The sequence below is a fragment of the Xenopus tropicalis genome, chromosome 3, assembly GCF_000004195.4.
Source record: "Xenopus tropicalis strain Nigerian chromosome 3, UCB_Xtro_10.0, whole genome shotgun sequence".
Lineage (NCBI taxonomy): Eukaryota > Metazoa > Chordata > Amphibia > Anura > Pipidae > Xenopus > Xenopus tropicalis.
The window spans coordinates 147,239,327-147,258,768 of record NC_030679.2 but is presented as its reverse complement, the minus strand read 5'-3'; the positions used below and the strand labels follow the sequence as shown (position 1 = coordinate 147,258,768).

The 19,442-nt window shown below is 49.3% G+C and overlaps 1 protein-coding gene across 1 annotated transcript in view; it reads left to right on the top strand.

Moving 5' to 3' along the window:
- efnb3 (ephrin-B3) overlaps positions 1 to 17,598 on the top strand; it is a 51,396-nt gene extending 33,798 nt beyond the window's left edge. The window contains 3 exon segments of the mRNA NM_001113010.1: positions 3,482 to 3,574; positions 4,475 to 4,573; positions 15,504 to 17,598. Coding sequence (NP_001106481.1) covers positions 3,482 to 3,574; positions 4,475 to 4,573; positions 15,504 to 15,892 — 581 coding nt within the window. The 3' untranslated portion in view covers positions 15,893 to 17,598.
- The last annotated feature ends 1,844 nt before the right edge of the window (positions 17,599 to 19,442 follow it).

Here is a 19,442-nt window from a genome sequence, read left to right as displayed (position 1 = left end):
TATCGTACTGGGTCTCCGCCCTCATTATCGGTCTCTCCCCTACATATGCCTCTCCGCCTACGTACTGTTCCTTCTCCTGCTGCTAAACTGGCCTGGTGCATTCCGCCCTAGTACTGGGGCTTCCGCCTACATACTGGGTCTTCGCCTTACTACGGGACTTCCGCCTACATCACTGGGGCTCTCGCCCTAGTACTGGGCCTCTCCGCTACGTACTGGCTCTCGCCCTACGGTACTGGGCTCTCCGACGTACTGGGCCCTCCGTCTATGTCTCGCTCTCCGCTTGGTCTCTCGCCCTACGTCTGGGCCTTCCGCCCTAATACTGGTCTGCCCGCCTACCTACTGGGGTTCTTCCGGCCTATCATGACTGGGTCTCTCCCCTACCTACTGGGCTCTCGCCCTACGTATGGCCTTCGCCTACATCTGGCGTCTCCGCCCTTACAGGTCTGGCCCTCGACCCGTACATACTCGGGTCCTCTCCTACGTACTGGCCTTCGCCCTACTCTGGTTCTCGCCCTACTCTGGGGGGCCTCTCCGCCCTCACGTACTGGCTCTCCGCCTACTACTGAGGTCTTCCGCTACATATCTGCGTCTCCGCCTACATGGCTCTCCGCCTACATTACTGGGCTCTTCCTACCTATGGCCTCTCCTCCCTCCTCTCCTCTCTCTGCTGTACTGACATATTTCTCCTCTCTTCTCTATGTAATCTAGACATCTCTCCTCCTCTCTCTACTGTACTGACATCTTCTCCTCCCTCTCTCTCTACTTACTGACATCTCTCCTCCCTCTCTCTCTACTGTACAGACATCTCTCCTCCCTCTCTCTCTACTGTACTGACATCTCTCCTCCCTCTCTCTCTACTGTACTGACATCTCTCCTCCCTCTCTCTCTACTGTACTGACATCTCTCCTCCCTCTCTCTCTACTGTACTGACATCTCTCCTCCCTCTCTCTCTACTGTACTGACATCTCTCCTCCCTCTCTTTCTACTGTACAGACATCTCTCCTCCCTCTCTCTCTACTGTACTGACATCTCTCCTCCCTCTCTCTCTACTGTACAGACATCTCTCCTCCCTCTCTCTCTACTGTACAGACATTTCTCCACCCTCTGTCTCTACTGTACAGACATCTCCCCCTCTCCCACTGTATAGTAGTCACATGTGTCCTGTTAGTAGACCCCCCGCCCCCCTGATTCCCCTCTCTGCTGATCACATGTCCGTTGCCATTTCTGGCACATAATCTCCACCTGTCTCCCTTTCAGTTTGTTCTATATTTTGCGCTCTCTCTTCCCCTTTAGTCACATCAGCACACACCTCTCCCTCTCATTGCCCCCACTGTGCGCTCTCTCCGGATCTTTTCCCTATATATTTTGCCTTGATTGCCAATTTCATTCTCTCGCCGTCCCCCATAGGCATGTCATTATACACCTCCGTCTCGCTCTGCTCTTACCCTGCGCTGGTTGGCTGAGCACTCTCTCTGCCGAGGCCGGGGACAGTGGGGAACATGATTTAATGGAACAGGAGCCAACATGGCTGTCACAGAATATTACAGTGCCCCGGCCCCCCCCCCGTACTGTAGGCCCATTCCTCTGTATTGGGATATATATACAGTGACAGCAAGCGTGCTGCCTTGTGCCCTACACTGTATACTATATAATGATCCCAGTCCTACACTGCCCTGTATAGCCCCACCCTGCCCTGTATAGCCCCCTGCCTGTTAGCCCACCTGCCCTGTATAGCCCACCACTGCCTGTAGCCCACGCCGCCTGTATAGCCCCACCCTGCCCTGTATAGCCCCACGCCGCCGTAACCCCAACCACCCTGTATAGCCCCACCCTGCCCTGTATAGCCCCACCCTGCCCTGTATAGCCCCACGCCGCCCTGTATAGCCCCACCACCCTGTATAGCCCCACGCCGCCCTGTATAGCCCCACGCCACCCTGTATAGCCCCACGCCGCCCTGTATAGCCCCACCCTGCCCTGTATAGCCCCACCCTGCCCTGTATAGCCCCACCCTGCCCTGTATAGCCCCACCCTGCCCTGTATAGCCCCACCCTGCCCTGTATAGCCCCACCCTGCCCTGTATAGCCCCACCCTGCCCTGTATAGCCCCATACTGCGTCTTCTAGAACCCATCTGTTTTCATTATTAGAAATAAATATCTCTGCACTTAAAGGGGGCAGAAACCTTCTGGATAAATTACATTTACTAACCTCTTCTGCTCAGATTTGTAAGCAAAATTCAATTAAATACAAGAAAGGGGACACTCAGGGAAATTACATCCATCAATCAGATGTCAGATATAACCTGATTTAGATCTCCCGCAACCCTGCATCTGTTTGCAGCAGTGCCTGACTGCACCCCAGCCTTGTATCCTTATAATATTCTATGGGGGGTGTATGTCTGCTAGCCCTCCGACCCCCTGCAGAATATAGCCCCTATATTGGAGATGGAACCTTTCTGCTGGGGGGATGTTTCCTTGGGGCAGAGACAGCGGGACAGCATTGGCAGTATATAAGGAATGGGATGGGCCTAGTCCTAGGGCAGCTAGTTAATAAGGATAATAAGTAGGGCTGTGGAGCCAAAGGACTGGGATATTGTTGGAAGGGTTACTGCCTGCCCTGCTCTCATTTCCCTACAGAAATAGGGGTTGGTAGCACTAGGTAGGTACCTAATATATAGGGGCAGAGACAGGGGAAAGTGTTGGAAGGGTTACTGCCTGCCCTGCTCTCATTTCCCTACAGAATTAGGGGTTGGTAGCACTAGGTAGGTACCTAATATATAGGGGCAGAGACAGGGGAAAGTGTTGGAAGGGTTACTGCCTGCCCTGCTCTCATTTCCCTACAGAAATAGGGGTTGGTAGCACTAGGTATGTACCTAATATATAGGGGCAGAGACAGGGGAAAGTGTTGGAAGGGTTACTGCCTGCCCTGCTCTCATTTCCCTACAGAAATAGGGGGTTGGTAGCACTAGGTAGGTACCTAATATATAGGGACAGAGACAGGGGAAAGTGTTGGAAGGGTTACTGCCTGCCCTGCTCTCATTTCCCTACAGAAATAGGGGTTGGTAGCACTAGGTAGGTACCTAATATATAGGGGCAGAGACAGGGGAAAGTGTTGGAAGGGTTACTGCCTGCCCTGCTCTCATTTCCCTACAGAAATAGGGGTTGGTAGCACTAGGTAGGTACCTAATATATAGGGGCAGAGACAGGGGAAAGTGTTGGAAGGGTTACTGCCTGCCCTGCTCTCATTTCCCTACAGAAATAGGGGTTGGTAGCACTAGGTAGGTACCTAATATATAGGGGCAGAGACAGGGGAAAGTGTTGGAAGGGTTACTGCCTGCCTGCCCTGCATCTCAATGTTTCCCTACAGAAATGGACAGGAAGTGTGGAAGGTTACTGCCTGCCCTGCTCTCATTTCCCTACAGAAATGACAGAGATGGATTTCTCTTTGCTGGGTCTAAGAGCTAACACTCGCTTCTCTTTTCAGCCACCTCGGATGGGACGCAGGATGGACTGGAGAACCTTCGGGGAGGAGTGTGTGAGACCAAAGGCATGAAGGTCACCTTAAAGGTTGGGCAGAGTAAGTGTCAGCGCTGTGCCTGGCAAGCGTCAAAGAGCTTGCAATTTAAAAAAGACAGGAGAAGTGCAGGATTATGGGAAAGAATGGAGCGCAGTAGAGAAGACTTGTGGCCCCTAGCATAAGGGGAAAACAGCGATACCATATCTGTATATGTATATACGTATGGGTGGGAGCTGCCATGTTGCAGCCATGTTAAGTGTTTTGCATTGATATCACTGTGTGTTTGTGTGTGTCAGGCCACCATATGTAACTCATGAAAAGAACCCCTTCCTATGCTGATGGTGAGATCCCCTTTCACCCCCCCCCCCCCAATGTATCACTCATTGCCCCTCTCTGGGTAGGGAATCCCATAACCTGACTGCCCTTACAGTAAGGAACCCCTTCCTATGCTGATGGTGAGATCCCCTTTCCTCCCCACCCCCAATGTATCACTCATTCCCCCTCTCTGGGTAGGGAATCCCATAACCTGACTGCCCTTACAGTAAGGAACCCCTTCCTATGCTGATGGTGAGATCCCCTTTCCTCCCCACCCCCAATGTATCACTCATTCCCCCTCTCTGGGTAGGGAACCCCATAACCTGACTGCCCTTACAGTAAGGAACCCCTTCCTATGCTGATGGTGAGATCCCCTTTCCTCCCCACCCCCAATGTATCACTCATTCCCCCTCTCTTGGTAGGGAATCCCATAACCCGACTGCCCTTACAGTAAGGAACCCCTTCCTATGCTGATGGTGAGATCCCCTTTCCTCCCCACCCCCCATGTATCACTCATTCCCCCTCTCTGGGTAGGGAACCCCATAACCTGACTGCCCTTACAGTAAGGAACCCCTTCCTATGCTGATGGTGAGATCCCCTTTCTGCATCTCCACAGTCACCTATTCCATTCCTGTCTCCACACAGATCCTAATGGGGCGCCTCCTCCTCGCAGACCCTCATCTGCAGGAAAGGATTCTGGGATTTCACCATCTGTGCCAAACCCTGACATTCCAAATTTCGGAGGTACGTCCCATTGCTGACATAATGAGATTCCATCACTAGGGACAATGGTATGGGGGTGAGGTGGGACGGGGATTGTGAGGGGCTGATCTGCTGTAATATAGCCTGAAAGGACTGATAGCAGTCAGGTTATTATTATTAACATTTATTTATTAAGCGCCAACATGTTCCGCAGCGCTGTACAATATGAACAATAAGTTAAGATTTCATAATACAGGGCCTATTGGAAACAGTATGGCAGCACCTACCCACATGTATAGAGACAAATATACAGAGAAGGAATGTTCTGGGCGCACAAGGTTAGAAGGAACCATGGGATAACAATGTTATGCAAGAAAAAAGGGAAAGAGTATTTAGGGCTATAGCACCCATTTCTTGCTCTGGCTCCACCTGTTGACTTTAGTGGGAACTGCAGGTCAGTTGTGTCAGGCACTTTCCACTGGATTCAACAGGTGGCGCCATAGAGATCAGGTGTACTGTGTAGGCCTGTGGGCACAGGTCTGTAGGGGTACTTGGGGTATTATGGCATGGATATGGGGCTTGGTAGAGTTATGAAGGAGAGTAACAGTGCATGATAGTGGCTATAGGAATAGTTAGGGGTAACCCTGTATCAATGCATGGGAGGCAGAGTCGGGGGACAGTGAGGGACTATAGGAATAGTTAGGGGTAACCCTGTATTGCATGGGAGGCAGAGCCGGGGTACAGTGAGGGGCTATAGGAATAGATAGGGGTAACCCTGTATCAATGCATGGGAGGCAGAGTCGGGGGACAGTGAGGGGCTATAGGAATAGTTAGGGGTAACCCTGTATTGCATGGGAGGCAGAGTCGGGGGACAGTGAGGGGCTATAGGAATAGTTAGGGGTAACCCTGTATCAATGCATGGGAGGCAGAGTCGGGGGACAGTGAGGGGCTATAGGAATAGTTAGGGGTAACCCTGTATCAATGCATGGGAGGCAGAGTCGGGGGACAGTGAGGGACTATAGGAATAGTTAGGGGTAACCCTGTATCAATGCATGGGAGGCAGAGTCGGGGGACAGTGAGGGGCTATAGGAATAGTTAGGGGTAACCCTGTATTGCATGGGAGGCAGAGTCGGGGGACAGTGAGGGGCTATAGGAATAGTTAGGGGTAACCCTGTATCAATGCATGGGAGGCAGAGTCGGGGGACAGTGAGGGGCTATAGGAATAGTTAGGGGTAACCCTGTATCAATGCATGGGAGGCAGAGTCGGGGGACAGTGAGGGGCTATAGGAATAGATAGGGGTAACCCTGTAATGCATGGGAGGCAGAGTCGGGGGACAGTGAGGGGCTATAGGAATAGTTAGGGGTAACCCTGTATTGCATGGGAGGCAGAGTCGGGGGACAGTGAGGGGCTATAGGAATAGTTAGGGGTAACCCTGTATCAATGCATGGGAGGCAGAGTCGGGGGACAGTGAGGGGCTATAGGAATAGATAGGGGTAACCCTGTATCAATGCATGGGAGGCAGAGTCGGGGGACAGTGAGGGGCTATAGGAATAGTTAGGGGTAACCCTGTATCAATGCATGGGAGGCAGAGTCGGGGGACAGTGAGGGACTATAGGAATAGTTAGGGGTAACCCTGTATCAATGCATGGGAGGCAGAGTCGGGGGACAGTGAGGGGCTATAGGAATAGTTAGGGGTAACCCTGTATTGCATGGGAGGCAGAGTCGGGGGACAGTGAGGGGCTATAGGAATAGTTAGGGGTAACCCTGTATCAATGCATGGGAGGCAGAGTCGGGGGACAGTGAGGGGCTATAGGAATAGTTAGGGGTAACCCTGTATCAATGCATGGGAGGCAGAGTCGGGGGACAGTGAGGGGCTATAGGAATAGATAGGGGTAACCCTGTAATGCATGGGAGGCAGAGTCGGGGGACAGTGAGGGGCTATAGGAATAGTTAGGGGTAACCCTGTATTGCATGGGAGGCAGAGTCGGGGGACAGTGAGGGGCTATAGGAATAGTTAGGGGTAACCCTGTATTGCATGGGAGGCAGAGTCGGGGGACAGTGAGGGGCTATAGGAATAGATAGGGGTAACCCTGTATCAATGCATGGGAGGCAGAGTAGGGGGACAGTGAGGGGCTATAGGAATAGATAGGGGTAACCCTGTATCAATGCATGGGAGGCAGAGTCGGGGGACAGTGAGGGGCTATAGGAATAGTTAGGGGTAACCCTGTATCAATGCATGGGAGGCAGAGTCGGGGGACAGTGAGGGGCTATAGGAATAGATAGGGGTAACCCTGTAATGCATGGGAGGCAGAGTCGGGGGACAGTGAGGAGCTATAGGAATAGTTAGGGGTAACCCTGTATTGCATGGGAGGCAGAGTCGGGGTACAGTGAGGGGCTATAGGAATAGTTAGGGGTAACCCTGTATCAATGCATGGGAGGCAGAGTCGGGGGACAGTGAGGGGCTATAGGAATAGTTAGGGGTAACCCTGTATCAATGCATGGGAGGCAGAGTCGGGGGACAGTGAGGGGCTATAGGAATAGTTAGGGGTAACCCTGTATCAATGCATGGGAGGCAGAGTCGGGGTACAGTGAGGGACTATAGGAATAGATAGGGGTAACCCTGTTATTGCATGGGAGGCAGAGTCGGGGGACAGTGAGGGGCTATAGGAATAGTTAGGGGTAACCCTGTATTGCATGGGAGGCAGAGTCGGGGGACAGTGAGGGACTATAGGAATAGTTAGGGGTAACCCTGTATTGCATGGGAGGCAGAGCCGGGGGACAGTGAGGGGCTATAGGAATAGTTAGGGGTAACCCTGTATTGCATGGGAGGCAGAGTCGGGGGACAGTGAGGGACTATAGGAATAGTTAGGGGTAACCCTGTATTGCATGGGAGGCAGAGCCGGGGGACAGTGAGGGGCTATAGGAATAGTTAGGGGTAACCCTGTATTGCATGGGAGGCAGAGTCGGGGGACAGTGAGGGACTATAGGAATAGTTAGGGGTAACCCTGTATTGCATGGGAGGCAGAGTCGGGGGACAGTGAGGGACTATAGGAATAGTTAGGGGTAACCCTGTATTGCATGGGAGGCAGAGTCGGGGGACAGTGAGGGACTATAGGAATAGTTAGGGGTAACCCTGTATTGCATGGGAGGCAGAGTCGGGGGGACAGTGAGGGACTATAGGAATAGTTAGGGGTAACCCTGTATTGCATGGGAGGCAGAGTCGGGGGACAGTGAGGGACTATAGGAATAGTTAGGGGTAACCCTGTATCAATGCATGGGAGGCAGAGTCGGGGTACAGTGAGGGACTATAGGAATAGTTAGGGGTAACCCTGTATTGCATGGGAGGCAGAGTCGGGGGACAGTGAGGGACTATAGGAATAGTTAGGGGTAACCCTGTATCAATGCATGGGAGGCAGAGTCGGGGTACAGTGAGGGACTATAGGAATAGTTAGGGGTAACCCTGTATCAATGCATGGGAGGCAGAGTCGGGGGACAGTGAGGGGCTATAGGAATAGTTAGGGGTAACCCTGTATCAATGCATGTGAGGCAGAGTCGGGGTACAGTGAGGGGCTATAGGAATAGTTAGGGGTAACCCTGTATCAATGCATGGGAGGCAGAGTCGGGGGACAGTGAGGGACTATAGGAATAGTTAGGGGTAACCCTGTATCAATGCATGGGAGGCAGAGTCGGGGTACAGTGAGGGGCTATGGGAATAGTTAGGGGTAACCCTGTATCAATGCATGGGAGGCAGAGTCGGGGGACAGTGAGGGGCTATAGGAATAGTTAGGGGTAACCCTGTATCAATGCATGGGAGGCAGAGTCGGGGGACAGTGAGGGGCTATAGGAATAGATAGGGGTAACCCTGTATCAATGCATGGGAGGCAGAGTCGGGGGACAGTGAGGGACAATAGGAATAGATAGGGGTAACCCTGTATCAATGCATGGGAGGCAGAGTCGGGGTATAGTGAGGGGCTATAGGAATAGATGGGGGTGACCCTTGTATTAACGTAGGGGAAGCAAAGTAGGTGGAAAGTGAGGGGCTATAGAAATAGGTGGGGGGCAATGTATGGTGGTAAGGAAGGCAGAGGGAGGGGAGAGTGAGGGTCTAAAGGAATAGGTAGGGGGTAACCCCTGTATAAATGTAGGGGAAACAGAGTCTGGGGATATTGAGGGGCTATAGGGATAGGTAGGGGGTAACCCCTGTATAAATGTAGGGGAAACAGAGTCTGGGGATATTGAGGGGCTATAGGGATAGGTAGGGGGTAACCCCTGTATAAATGTAGGGGAAGCAGAGTCTGGGGATATTGAGGGGCTATAGGGATAGGTAGGGGGTAACCCTGTATGAAGCAACAGAGCCTGGTGTTATAAGAATAGGTAGTGGGTAACAGTGCATGGATGGCAGGTTTTTGGGGTATGTAGGAATAGATAGGGGGTACTGATACAGGAATGGGGGTATGGCAGGTTTCTGGGGTATGTAGGAATAGATAGGGGGTACTGATACAGGAATGGGGGTATGGCAGGTTTCTGGGTATGTAGGAATAGATAGGGGGTACTGATTACAGGAATGGGGGTATGGCAGGTTTCAGGGGTATGTAGGAATAGATAGGGGTACTGATACAGGAATGGGGGTATGGCAGGTTTCTGGGGTATGTAGGAATAGATAGGGGGTACTGATACAGGAATGGGGGTATGGCAGGTTTCTGGGTATGTAGGAATAGATAGGGGGTACTGATACAGGAATGGGGGTATGGCAGGTTTTTGGGGTATGTTGGAATAGATAGGGGGGTACTGGATACAGGGAATGGGGGTATGCAGGTTTCTGGGGTATGTAGGAATAGATAGGGGGTACTGATACAGGAATGGGGGTATGGCAGGTTTCTGGGGTATGTAGGATAGATAGGGGGTACTGATACATGGAATGGGGGTATGGCAGGTTTCTGGGGTATGTAGGAATAGATAGGGGGTACTGATACAGGAATGGGGGTATGGCAGGTTTCTGGGGTATGTAGGAATAGATAGGGGGTACTGATACAGGAATGGGGGTATGGCAGGTTTCTGGGGTATGTAGGAATAGATAGGGGGTACTGATACAGGAATGGGGGTATGGCAGGTTTCTGGGGTATGTAGGAATAGATAGGGGGTACTGATACAGGAATGGGGGTATGGCAGGTTTCTGGGGTATGTAGGAATAGATAGGGGGTACTGATACAGGAATGGGGGTATGGCAGGTTTCAGGGGTATGTAGGAATAGATAGGGGGTACTGATACAGGAATGGGGGTATGGCAGGTTTCTGGGGTATGTAGGAATAGATAGGGGGTACTGATACAGGAATGGGGGTATGGCAGGTTTCTGGGGTATGTAGGAATAGATAGGGGGTACTGATACAGGAATGGGGGTATGGCAGGTTTCAGGGGTATGTAGGAATAGATAGGGGGTACTGATACAGGAATGGGGGTATGGCAGGTTTCTGGGGTATGTAGGAATAGATAGGGGGTACTGATACATGAATGGGGGTATGGCAGGTTTCTGGGGTATGTAGGAATAGATAGGGGGTACTGATACAGGAATGGGGGTATGGCAGGTTTCTGGGGTATGTAGGAATAGATAGGGGGTACTGATACAGGAATGGGGGTATGGCAGGTTTCTGGGGTATGTAGGAATAGATAGGGGGTACTGATACATGAATGGGGGTATGGCAGGTTTCAGGGGTATGTAGGAATAGATAGGGGGTACTGATACAGGAATGGGGGTATGGCAGGTTTCTGGGGTATGTAGGAATAGATAGGGGTAACCCTGTATCAATGCATGGGAGGCAGAGTCGGGGGACAGTGAGGGGCTATAGGAATAGTTAGGGGTAACCCTGTATCAATGCATGGGAGGCAGAGTCGGGGTACAGTGAGGGACTATAGGAATAGATAGGGGTAACCCTGTATTGCATGGGAGGCAGAGTCGGGGGACAGTGAGGGGCTATAGGAATAGTTAGGGGTAACCCTGTATTGCATGGGAGGCAGAGTCGGGGGACAGTGAGGGACTATAGGAATAGTTAGGGGTAACCCTGTATTGCATGGGAGGCAGAGTCGGGGGACAGTGAGGGGCTATGGGAATAGTTAGGGGTAACCCTGTATCAATGCATGGGAGGCAGAGCCGGGGTACAGTGAGGGACTATAGGAATAGTTAGGGGTAACCCTGTATCAATGCATGGGAGGCAGAGCCGGGGTACAGTGAGGGGCTATAGGAATAGATAGGGGTAACCCTGTATCAATGCATGGGAGGCAGAGTCGGGGGACAGTGAGGGGCTATAGGAATAGATAGGGGTAACTCTGTATCAATGCATGGGAGGCAGAGTCGGGGGACAGTGAGGGGCTATAGGAATAGTTAGGGGTAACCCTGTATCAATGCATGGGAGGCAGAGTCGGGGTACAGTGAGGGACTATAGGAATAGATAGGGGTAACCCTGTATTGCATGGGAGGCAGAGTCGGGGGACAGTGAGGGGCTATAGGAATAGTTAGGGGTAACCCTGTATTGCATGGGAGGCAGAGTCGGGGGACAGTGAGGGGCTATAGGAATAGTTAGGGGTAACCCTGTATTGCATGGGAGGCAGAGTCGGGGGACAGTGAGGGACTATAGGAATAGTTATGGGTAACCCTGTATTGCATGGGAGGCAGAGTCGGGGGACAGTGAGGGGCTATGGGAATAGTTAGGGGTAACCCTGTATCAATGCATGGGAGGCAGAGCCGGGGTACAGTGAGGGACTATAGGAATAGTTAGGGGTAACCCTGTATCAATGCATGGGAGGCAGAGCCGGGGTACAGTGAGGGGCTATAGGAATAGATAGGGGTAACCCTGTATCAATGCATGGGAGGCAGAGTCGGGGGACAGTGAGGGGCTATAGGAATAGTTAGGGGTAACCCTGTATCAATGCATGGGAGGCAGAGTCGGGGGACAGTGAGGGACTATAGGAATAGTTAGGGGTAACCCTGTATTGCATGGGAGGCAGAGTCGGGGTACAGTGAGGGGCTATAGGAATAGTTAGGGGTGACCCTTGTATTAATGCATGGGAGGCAGAGTCGGGGGACAGTGAGGGACAATAGGAATAGATAGGGGTAACCCTGTATCAATGCATGGGAGGCAGAGTCGGGGTATAGTGAGGGGCTATAGGAATAGATGGGGGTGACCCTTGTATTAATGTAGGGGAAGCAAAGTAGGTGGAAAGTGAGGGGCTATAGAAATAGGTGGGGGGCAATGTATGGTGGTAAGGAAGGCAGAGGGAGGGGAGAGTGAGGGTCTAAAGGAATAGGTAGGGGGTAACCCCTGTATAAATGTAGGGGAAACAGAGTCTGGGGATATTGAGGGGCTATAGGGATAGGTAGGGGGTAACCCCTGTATGAATGTAGGGGAAGCAAAGTCGGTGAAAAGTTTGGGGCTATAGGGATAGGTAGGGGGTGACCCCTGTATGAAGCAACAGAGCCTGGTGTTATAAGAATAGGTAGTGGGTAACAGTGCATGGATGGCAGGTTTTTGGGGTATGTAGGAATAGATAGGGGGTACTGATACAGGAATGGGGGTATGGCAGGTTTCTGGGGTATGTAGGAATAGATAGGGGGTACTGATACAGGAATGGGGGTATGGCAGGTTTCTGGGTATGTAGGAATAGATAGGGGGTACTGATACAGGAATGGGGGTATGGCAGGTTTCAGGGGTATGTAGGAATAGATAGGGGGTACTGATACAGGAATGGGGGTATGGCAGGTTTCTGGGGTATGTAGGAATAGATAGGGGGTACTGATACATGAATGGGGGTATGGCAGGTTTCAGGGGTATGTAGGAATAGATAGGGGGTACTGATACAGGAATGGGGGTATGGCAGGTTTCTGGGGTATGTAGGAATAGATAGGGGGTACTGATACAGGAATGGGGGTATGGCAGGTTTCAGGGGTATGTAGGAATAGATAGGGGGTACTGATACAGGAATGGGGGTATGGCAGGTTTCTGGGGTATGTAGGAATAGATAGGGGGTACTGATACAGGAATGGGGGTATGGCAGGTTTCTGGGGTATGTAGGAATAGATAGGGGGTACTGATACAGGAATGGGGGTATGGCAGGTTTCTGGGGTATGTAGGAATAGATAGGGGGTACTGATACAGGAATGGGGGTATGGCAGGTTTCTGGGGTATGTAGGAATAGATAGGGGGTACTGATACAGGAATGGGGGTATGGCAGGTTTCTGGGGTATGTAGGAATAGATAGGGGGTACTGATACAGGAATGGGGGTATGGCAGGTTTCAGGGGTATGTAGGAATAGATAGGGGGTACTGATACAGGAATGGGGGTATGGCAGGTTTCTGGGGTATGTAGGAATAGATAGGGGGTACTGATACAGGAATGGGGGTATGGCAGGTTTCAGGGGTATGTAGGAATAGATAGGGGGTACTGATACAGGAATGGGGGTATGGCAGGTTTCTGGGGTATGTAGGAATAGATAGGGGGTACTGATACATGAATGGGGGTATGGCAGGTTTCAGGGGTATGTAGGAATAGATAGGGGGTACTGATACAGGAATGGGGGTATGGCAGGTTTCTGGGGTATGTAGGAATAGATAGGGGGTACTGATACAGGAATGGGGGTATGGCAGGTTTCTGGGGTATGTAGGAATAGATAGGGGGTACTGATACAGGAATGGGGGTATGGCAGGTTTCTGGGGTATGTAGGAATAGATAGGGGGTACTGATACAGGAATGGGGGTATGGCAGGTTTCTGGGGTATGTAGGAATAGATAGGGGGTACTGATACAGGAATGGGGGTATGGCAGGTTTCTGGGGTATGTAGGAATAGATAGGGGGTACTGATACAGGAATGGGGGTATGGCAGGTTTCAGGGGTATGTAGGAATAGATAGGGGGTACTGATACAGGAATGGGGGTATGGCAGGTTTCTGGGGTATGTAGGAATAGATAGGGGGTACTGATACAGGAATGGGGGTATGGCAGGTTTCTGGGGTATGTAGGAATAGATAGGGGGTACTGATACAGGAATGGGGGTATGGCAGGTTTCTGGGGTAAGTAGGAATAGATAGGGGGTACTGATACATGAATGGGGGTATGGCAGGTTTCTGGGGTAAGTAGGAATAGATAGGGGGTACTGATACATGAATGGGGGTATGGCAGGTTTCTGGGGTAAGTAGGAATAGATAGGGGGTACTGATACATGAATGGGGGTATGGCAGGTTTCTGGGGTATGTAGGAATAGATAGGGGGTACTGATACAGGAATGGGGGTATGGCAGGTTTCTGGGGTATGTAGGAATAGATAGGGGGTACTGATACATGAATGGGGGTATGGCAGGTTTCTGGGGTATGTAGGAATAGATAGGGGGTACTGATACAGGAATGGGGGTATGGCAGGTTTCTGGGGTATGTAGGAATAGATAGGGGGTACTGATACATGAATGGGGGTATGGCAGGTTTCTGGGGTATGTAGGAATAGATAGGGGGTACTGATACAGGAATGGGGGTATGGCAGGTTTCTGGGGTATGTAGGAATAGATACCCCAGAATGTTGGGTAGAAGTGCAGATGGAAGGAAGCAGAAGGCAAAGGCAGAGGAGTAGAGGGAGGAACGCTCTGCAGGGAGGGTGTCACTTTGAAGGATCTCCTTTAATAAAGCTGCAAATTGGCCGAGTGAGAGAGAAGGAACAGGAGGATGAGAGAGACACAGGCTGGCACCCTGGGTACTGGGCACTGCCACCCTCCCCTTGCGTCTCAGTGATTTAATGTGCACACTCAGCCTTTTTAATTAGACTTAATGAAAGCTGTATATTTAACCCTGACAGGCTTTTTAGGCAGAGTCATATATCCTCAATGATGTGCCCATTCTGTCTGCTCCACATTATGTGGGGGGGGGGTTAATAGCTTCTTGTGGGACAGCCTGGAAAGCAGCGTACAAAGCCCAACAGAGTACCTATAAAACCATCGTTTAATTTCCAAAAAATATCAATTTTACTGTATTGTGTGTGTGTAAAGTTTTATAAAGGCATAATGGCCAGTCCAGCACCCTCCTCCTTATGGCTACGTAGCTTTATGGCTGCTGTCTCAAGGGGCAAGTATCAGGGGGTGCGCCAAAATACCTACAATATCCTCATTTTGCAACATCATAACCACAAAAATCTCCACTCTCAGCCATTGGCTACCACCATGGCCACTAGGTTTCTTCTTCAGAGCTCATTTAGCCATTGGGTATTATTATAAACACAAAAATCTCTACTCTAGACCCTACCCAGCCATTGGCTACCACCATGGTCAACAGGTTTCTTCTTCAGAGCTCATTTAGCCATTGGGTATTATTATAACCACAAAAATCTCTACTCTAGACCCTACTCAGCCATGGTCTACCACCATGGCTACCAGGTTTCTTCTTCAGAGCTCATTTAGCCATTGGGCATTATTATAACCACAACAATCTTCACTCTTTACCCCACTCAGCCATTGTTTACCACCATGGCCACCAGGTTTCTTCTTCAGAGCTCATTTAGCCATTGGGTATTATTATAACCACCGAAATGTCTACTCTAGACCCTACTCAGTCATTGTCTACCACCATGGCCACTAAGTTTCTTCTTCAGGGTTAGCCATGGGTATTATTATAACCACAAAAATCTCTACTCTAGACCCTACTCAGCCATTGGCTACCAGCATGGGCACCAGGTTTTCTACTGTAGAGCTCACTTAGCCATTGGCTATGGGCACAAACTTCCCTTCTTTAGACCCTACTCAGCCATTAGCTGGCACTGTGGGTACCAAGTTCTCTTCTTATTCAGTCTCAATTCAGACTAGAAAAGTAATCCTTTAGTACCCCTTAAGGGGGTATCATGAAGCCCAGTCATACTGAGTGGATTCTTTGTGTACTTTTCCAGTTCCTGTGTTTTCCGTTGTTATTAAATTCACTATACAAGCTTAAATGCTCTTTCTTTTCAGCAGAAACATCTGGCAATGCAACCAAGACTGGGGAAAATGGTCCTCTACCCATCTCCCATGTTCCTCTAGTAGCTGGTGCTGCGGGCGGGGCTGCTCTTCTGCTGCTAGTCTTCGGAGTAGTGGGATGGATCTGCCACAGGCGACGTCAGGCCAAACACAGCGACACCCGGCACCCGCCTCTCTCTCTCGGATCCATCACCTCCCCAAAAAGGGGAGGCGGCAACAACAACGGGCACGAGCCCAGTGACATCATCATGCCCCTTCGACCGTCCGACGGGGGTGCCTTTTGCCCTCACTATGAGAAGGTCAGCGGGGACTATGGGCACCCTGTATATATCGTTCAGGACATGGCCAGCCAGAGCCCTGCCAACATCTACTACAAAGTATGAAACAGCTGCCAGCATTTTGTCTCCTTGTAGCTTTTTGTTTTTGGGCGGGGGCTAACTGTAGGATGTTTGTGGGGTGGGTTGCAGGACGTCTCGGAATGAAGGTGGGATTGTGTTCATTGCAGCGTTGGGATTTGGAGAGTAAGTCTTGCAGCTTGCCTCTTGCACCTCTTCTCCAAAGTCTGGGTTCATGATCGTATTGTGAGGGGGTCAGACGATAAAAGTAGAGGTTCTGCATTACATATGTAGGCCTGAAAAATACCCCAGATATTTCCTTTGCACCAGCAGCCATGTTGCTTGTCATACCAGCAGCCATGATGCTTGCCATACCACCACCCATGATGCTTGCCATACCACCACCCATGATGCTTGCCATACCACCACCCATGATGCTTGCCATACCACCACCCATGATGCTTGCCATCCCACCACCCATGATGCTTGCCATCCCACCACCCATGATGCTTGCCATCCCACCACCCATGATGCTTTAGGCACCCATATGACTGCACTTAAGGCAAGTGTGGAGGAACACTAAAAGAGGAGGAGGACTCTGCCATGGTAGAAGGCCTCGACGTTGGCTTTTTTCGAGGCAAAGGAAGAAAGGAATATACCAAGGGAGAAGGTAGAACCTTTCGTGCCAGTTTCCCATTTTTTACAGTGTTTGAGAAGATGGTCGTTTTGTCGCTTGTCTGTAAGGTTCTCCCACTGATGGTTCAGTTCGGGCGTAGAGAAAAGACTCTTGTGGACAAAAAAATAACGTCTGCCCTTGGTGTCCTCTTTATTCTTTTTTTTATTTTCTATTTTTTCGTAATCCAGCCCAACGCCTTAAATTGTTACCTGTGCCATATCTGCCCTCATTTTCCTCCTGAATTTTTTTGCACAGATGTTCAGGACAAGATAGGAATCGAAGTGTCATCGTGCCATCACCCACTACTTCATGTGTAGACCCGCTGTGCCTTTTACATACAGGCAAGAAAAAGCCCTTACGTGTAACCCCTTTTTCCGCTGTCAGGTTTAAAGTTCTTTTGCCTCGACCACCCCCAAAACGACGGTATTTTTCTCTAAGGCCGTTCTGAAGCTTTTGTATATATACTAGGAGTTAAATCTCCTTCATTTTCCTTGTACTTGAGTTAAGGAATATTAGACACAGTGAGAAATTCGCTCCAACTGTGCCCGCGTACAGGGACACGCTGAAATATGGCACCTCGGCCAGGGGCACGGGAGAAGAAACAAGTGGGGGGTGAGGGAAAATGGAGCGTAATTAAGCTAGGCCCTGTATCCATAGCAACGGATCGGGCCTACTTGGTCCTTAGCGTCTCTCCCCCCCCCTTCTCCTCCTCTCTGTGTCTGCCTCTCTTCTCGCTATGGCATTAAAAGTGTCGGTCGCCAGGGAGACCGGGAGCGAAAATGAGAGATAAAAAACGGGGGGGGGAGATGTGTTTTTTTTTTTTTTTCTTTTTTTTACGGCTCGGCGTTACAAGATATTTGAAGATGTCAGTCGCCCCGAGTAAATACACTTGATAAAAGATGGGGCCGTGCAGGGCGGGGGGTCCATTTTTAAACTTGACGACGGTTCCCCCCATCTCTTACAATTCCAAGTGAAATCATAGTCTGTGGAAATTAAAAAAAGACCCCCGCTCCCACGGTAGGCTGACAACTGGGGGAAAAAAATGCAATTGTTAGGAAGGTATTAAAAAAAAAAAAAAGAATTGTTCATTAAATCTTCTTTTTTGGCTGCGTTTTTTAGACATAATTAAAGTTTTATGGGAGGAAAAAGTACAATGGCGAGCCGAGACCTTGACCTGAGCGAGGGGCAAGTTCCCACTATAACTACCCTCATATCTCTCCTTTTCCCTTTGTTCTCTACGGAAACAGTTCAGTCCAGATTCAAATATTCAAGTCAAATATTAAATTGCCAACATTCTCTTCAAACCTGGAAAATGTCATTGTTCTTAATAGGATGGAAAACCCATTATCCAGAAAGTTCCGAATTATGGAAAGGCCATCTCCCATAGACTCCATTTTAATCAAATAATTCACATTTTTAAAACTGGTTTTCTTTTTCTCTGTAATAATAAAACAGTACCTGAGATATAATTACCCCTTATTGGGGCAGAACAGCCCTATTGGGTTTATTTCATGGTTAAATGATTCCCTTTTCTCTGTAATAATAAAACAGTACCTGTACTTTATCCCAACTAAGATATAATTACCCCTTATTGGGGCAGAACAGCCCTATTGGGTTTATTTCATGGTTAAATGATTCCCTTTTCTCTGTAATAATAAAACAGTACCTGTACTTGATCCCAACTAAGATATAATTACCCCTTATTGGGGCAGAACAGCCCTATTGGGTTTATTTCATGGTTAAATGATTCCCTTTTCTCTGTAATAATAAAACAGTACCTGTACTTGATCCCAACTAAGATATAATTACCCCTTATTGGGGCAGAACAGCCCTATTGGGTTTATTTCATGGTTAAATGATTCCCTTTTCTCTGTAATAATAAAACAGTACCTGTACTTGATCCCAACTAAGATATAATTACCCCTTATTGGGGCAGAACAGCCCTATTGGGTTTATTTCATGGTTAAATGATTCCCTTTTCTCTGTAATAATAAAACAGTACCTGTACTTGATCCCAACTAAGATATAATTACCCCTTATTGGGGCAGAACAGCCCTATTGGGTTTATTTCATGGTTAAATGATTCCCTTTTCTCTGTAATAATAAAACAGTACCTGTACTTGATCCCAACTAAGATATAATTACCCCTTATTGGGGGCAGAACAGCCCTATTGGGTTTATTTCATGGTTAAATGATTCCCTTTTCTCTGTAATAATAAAACAGTACCTGTACTTGATCCCAACTAAGATATAATTACCCCTTATTGGGGGCAGAACAGCCCTATTGGGTTTATTTAATGGTTAAATGATTCCCTTTTCTCTGTAATAATAAAACAGTACCTGTACTTGATCCCAACTAAGATATAATTACCCCTTATTGGGGGCAGAACAGCCCTATTGGGTTTATTTCATGGTTAAATGATTCAGCCTTCAAAAGAGGGTCACTGACCCCGGCAGCCAAAAACGATTGCTCCGAGTGGCTACGATTTTATCGTTATTGTTGGTTTTTATGATTTACCTTTCTATTCAGCCCCTCTCCCGCTCATATTCCAGTTTTTCATTAAAACCACTGCCAGGTTGCCAGGGTAATTTAAACCGTAGCAACCAGATAGCTGCTGACATTCCAAACTGGGGAGCTGCTGGACAAAAAGCAAAATCATTTGAAAAACCACAGAAAATGAAAAATCTGTCTTCTATTCATTTAGCATCCTATCATTCAAACTGCTCCTTGGTTGCTAAGGTTATTTGGACTCTAGCAACCAGATAGCTGCTGAAACGCCAAACTGCACAGCTGCTGAACAAAAAGCAAAATAACTACAAATAATAAAAAATGAAGACCAATTGCAGTTTGTCTCAGTGTTTCTAGAATAAAACCCTTCGCTGAACCCCTCGGAGACATTTCAAGATGTTATCCGCGCGCAT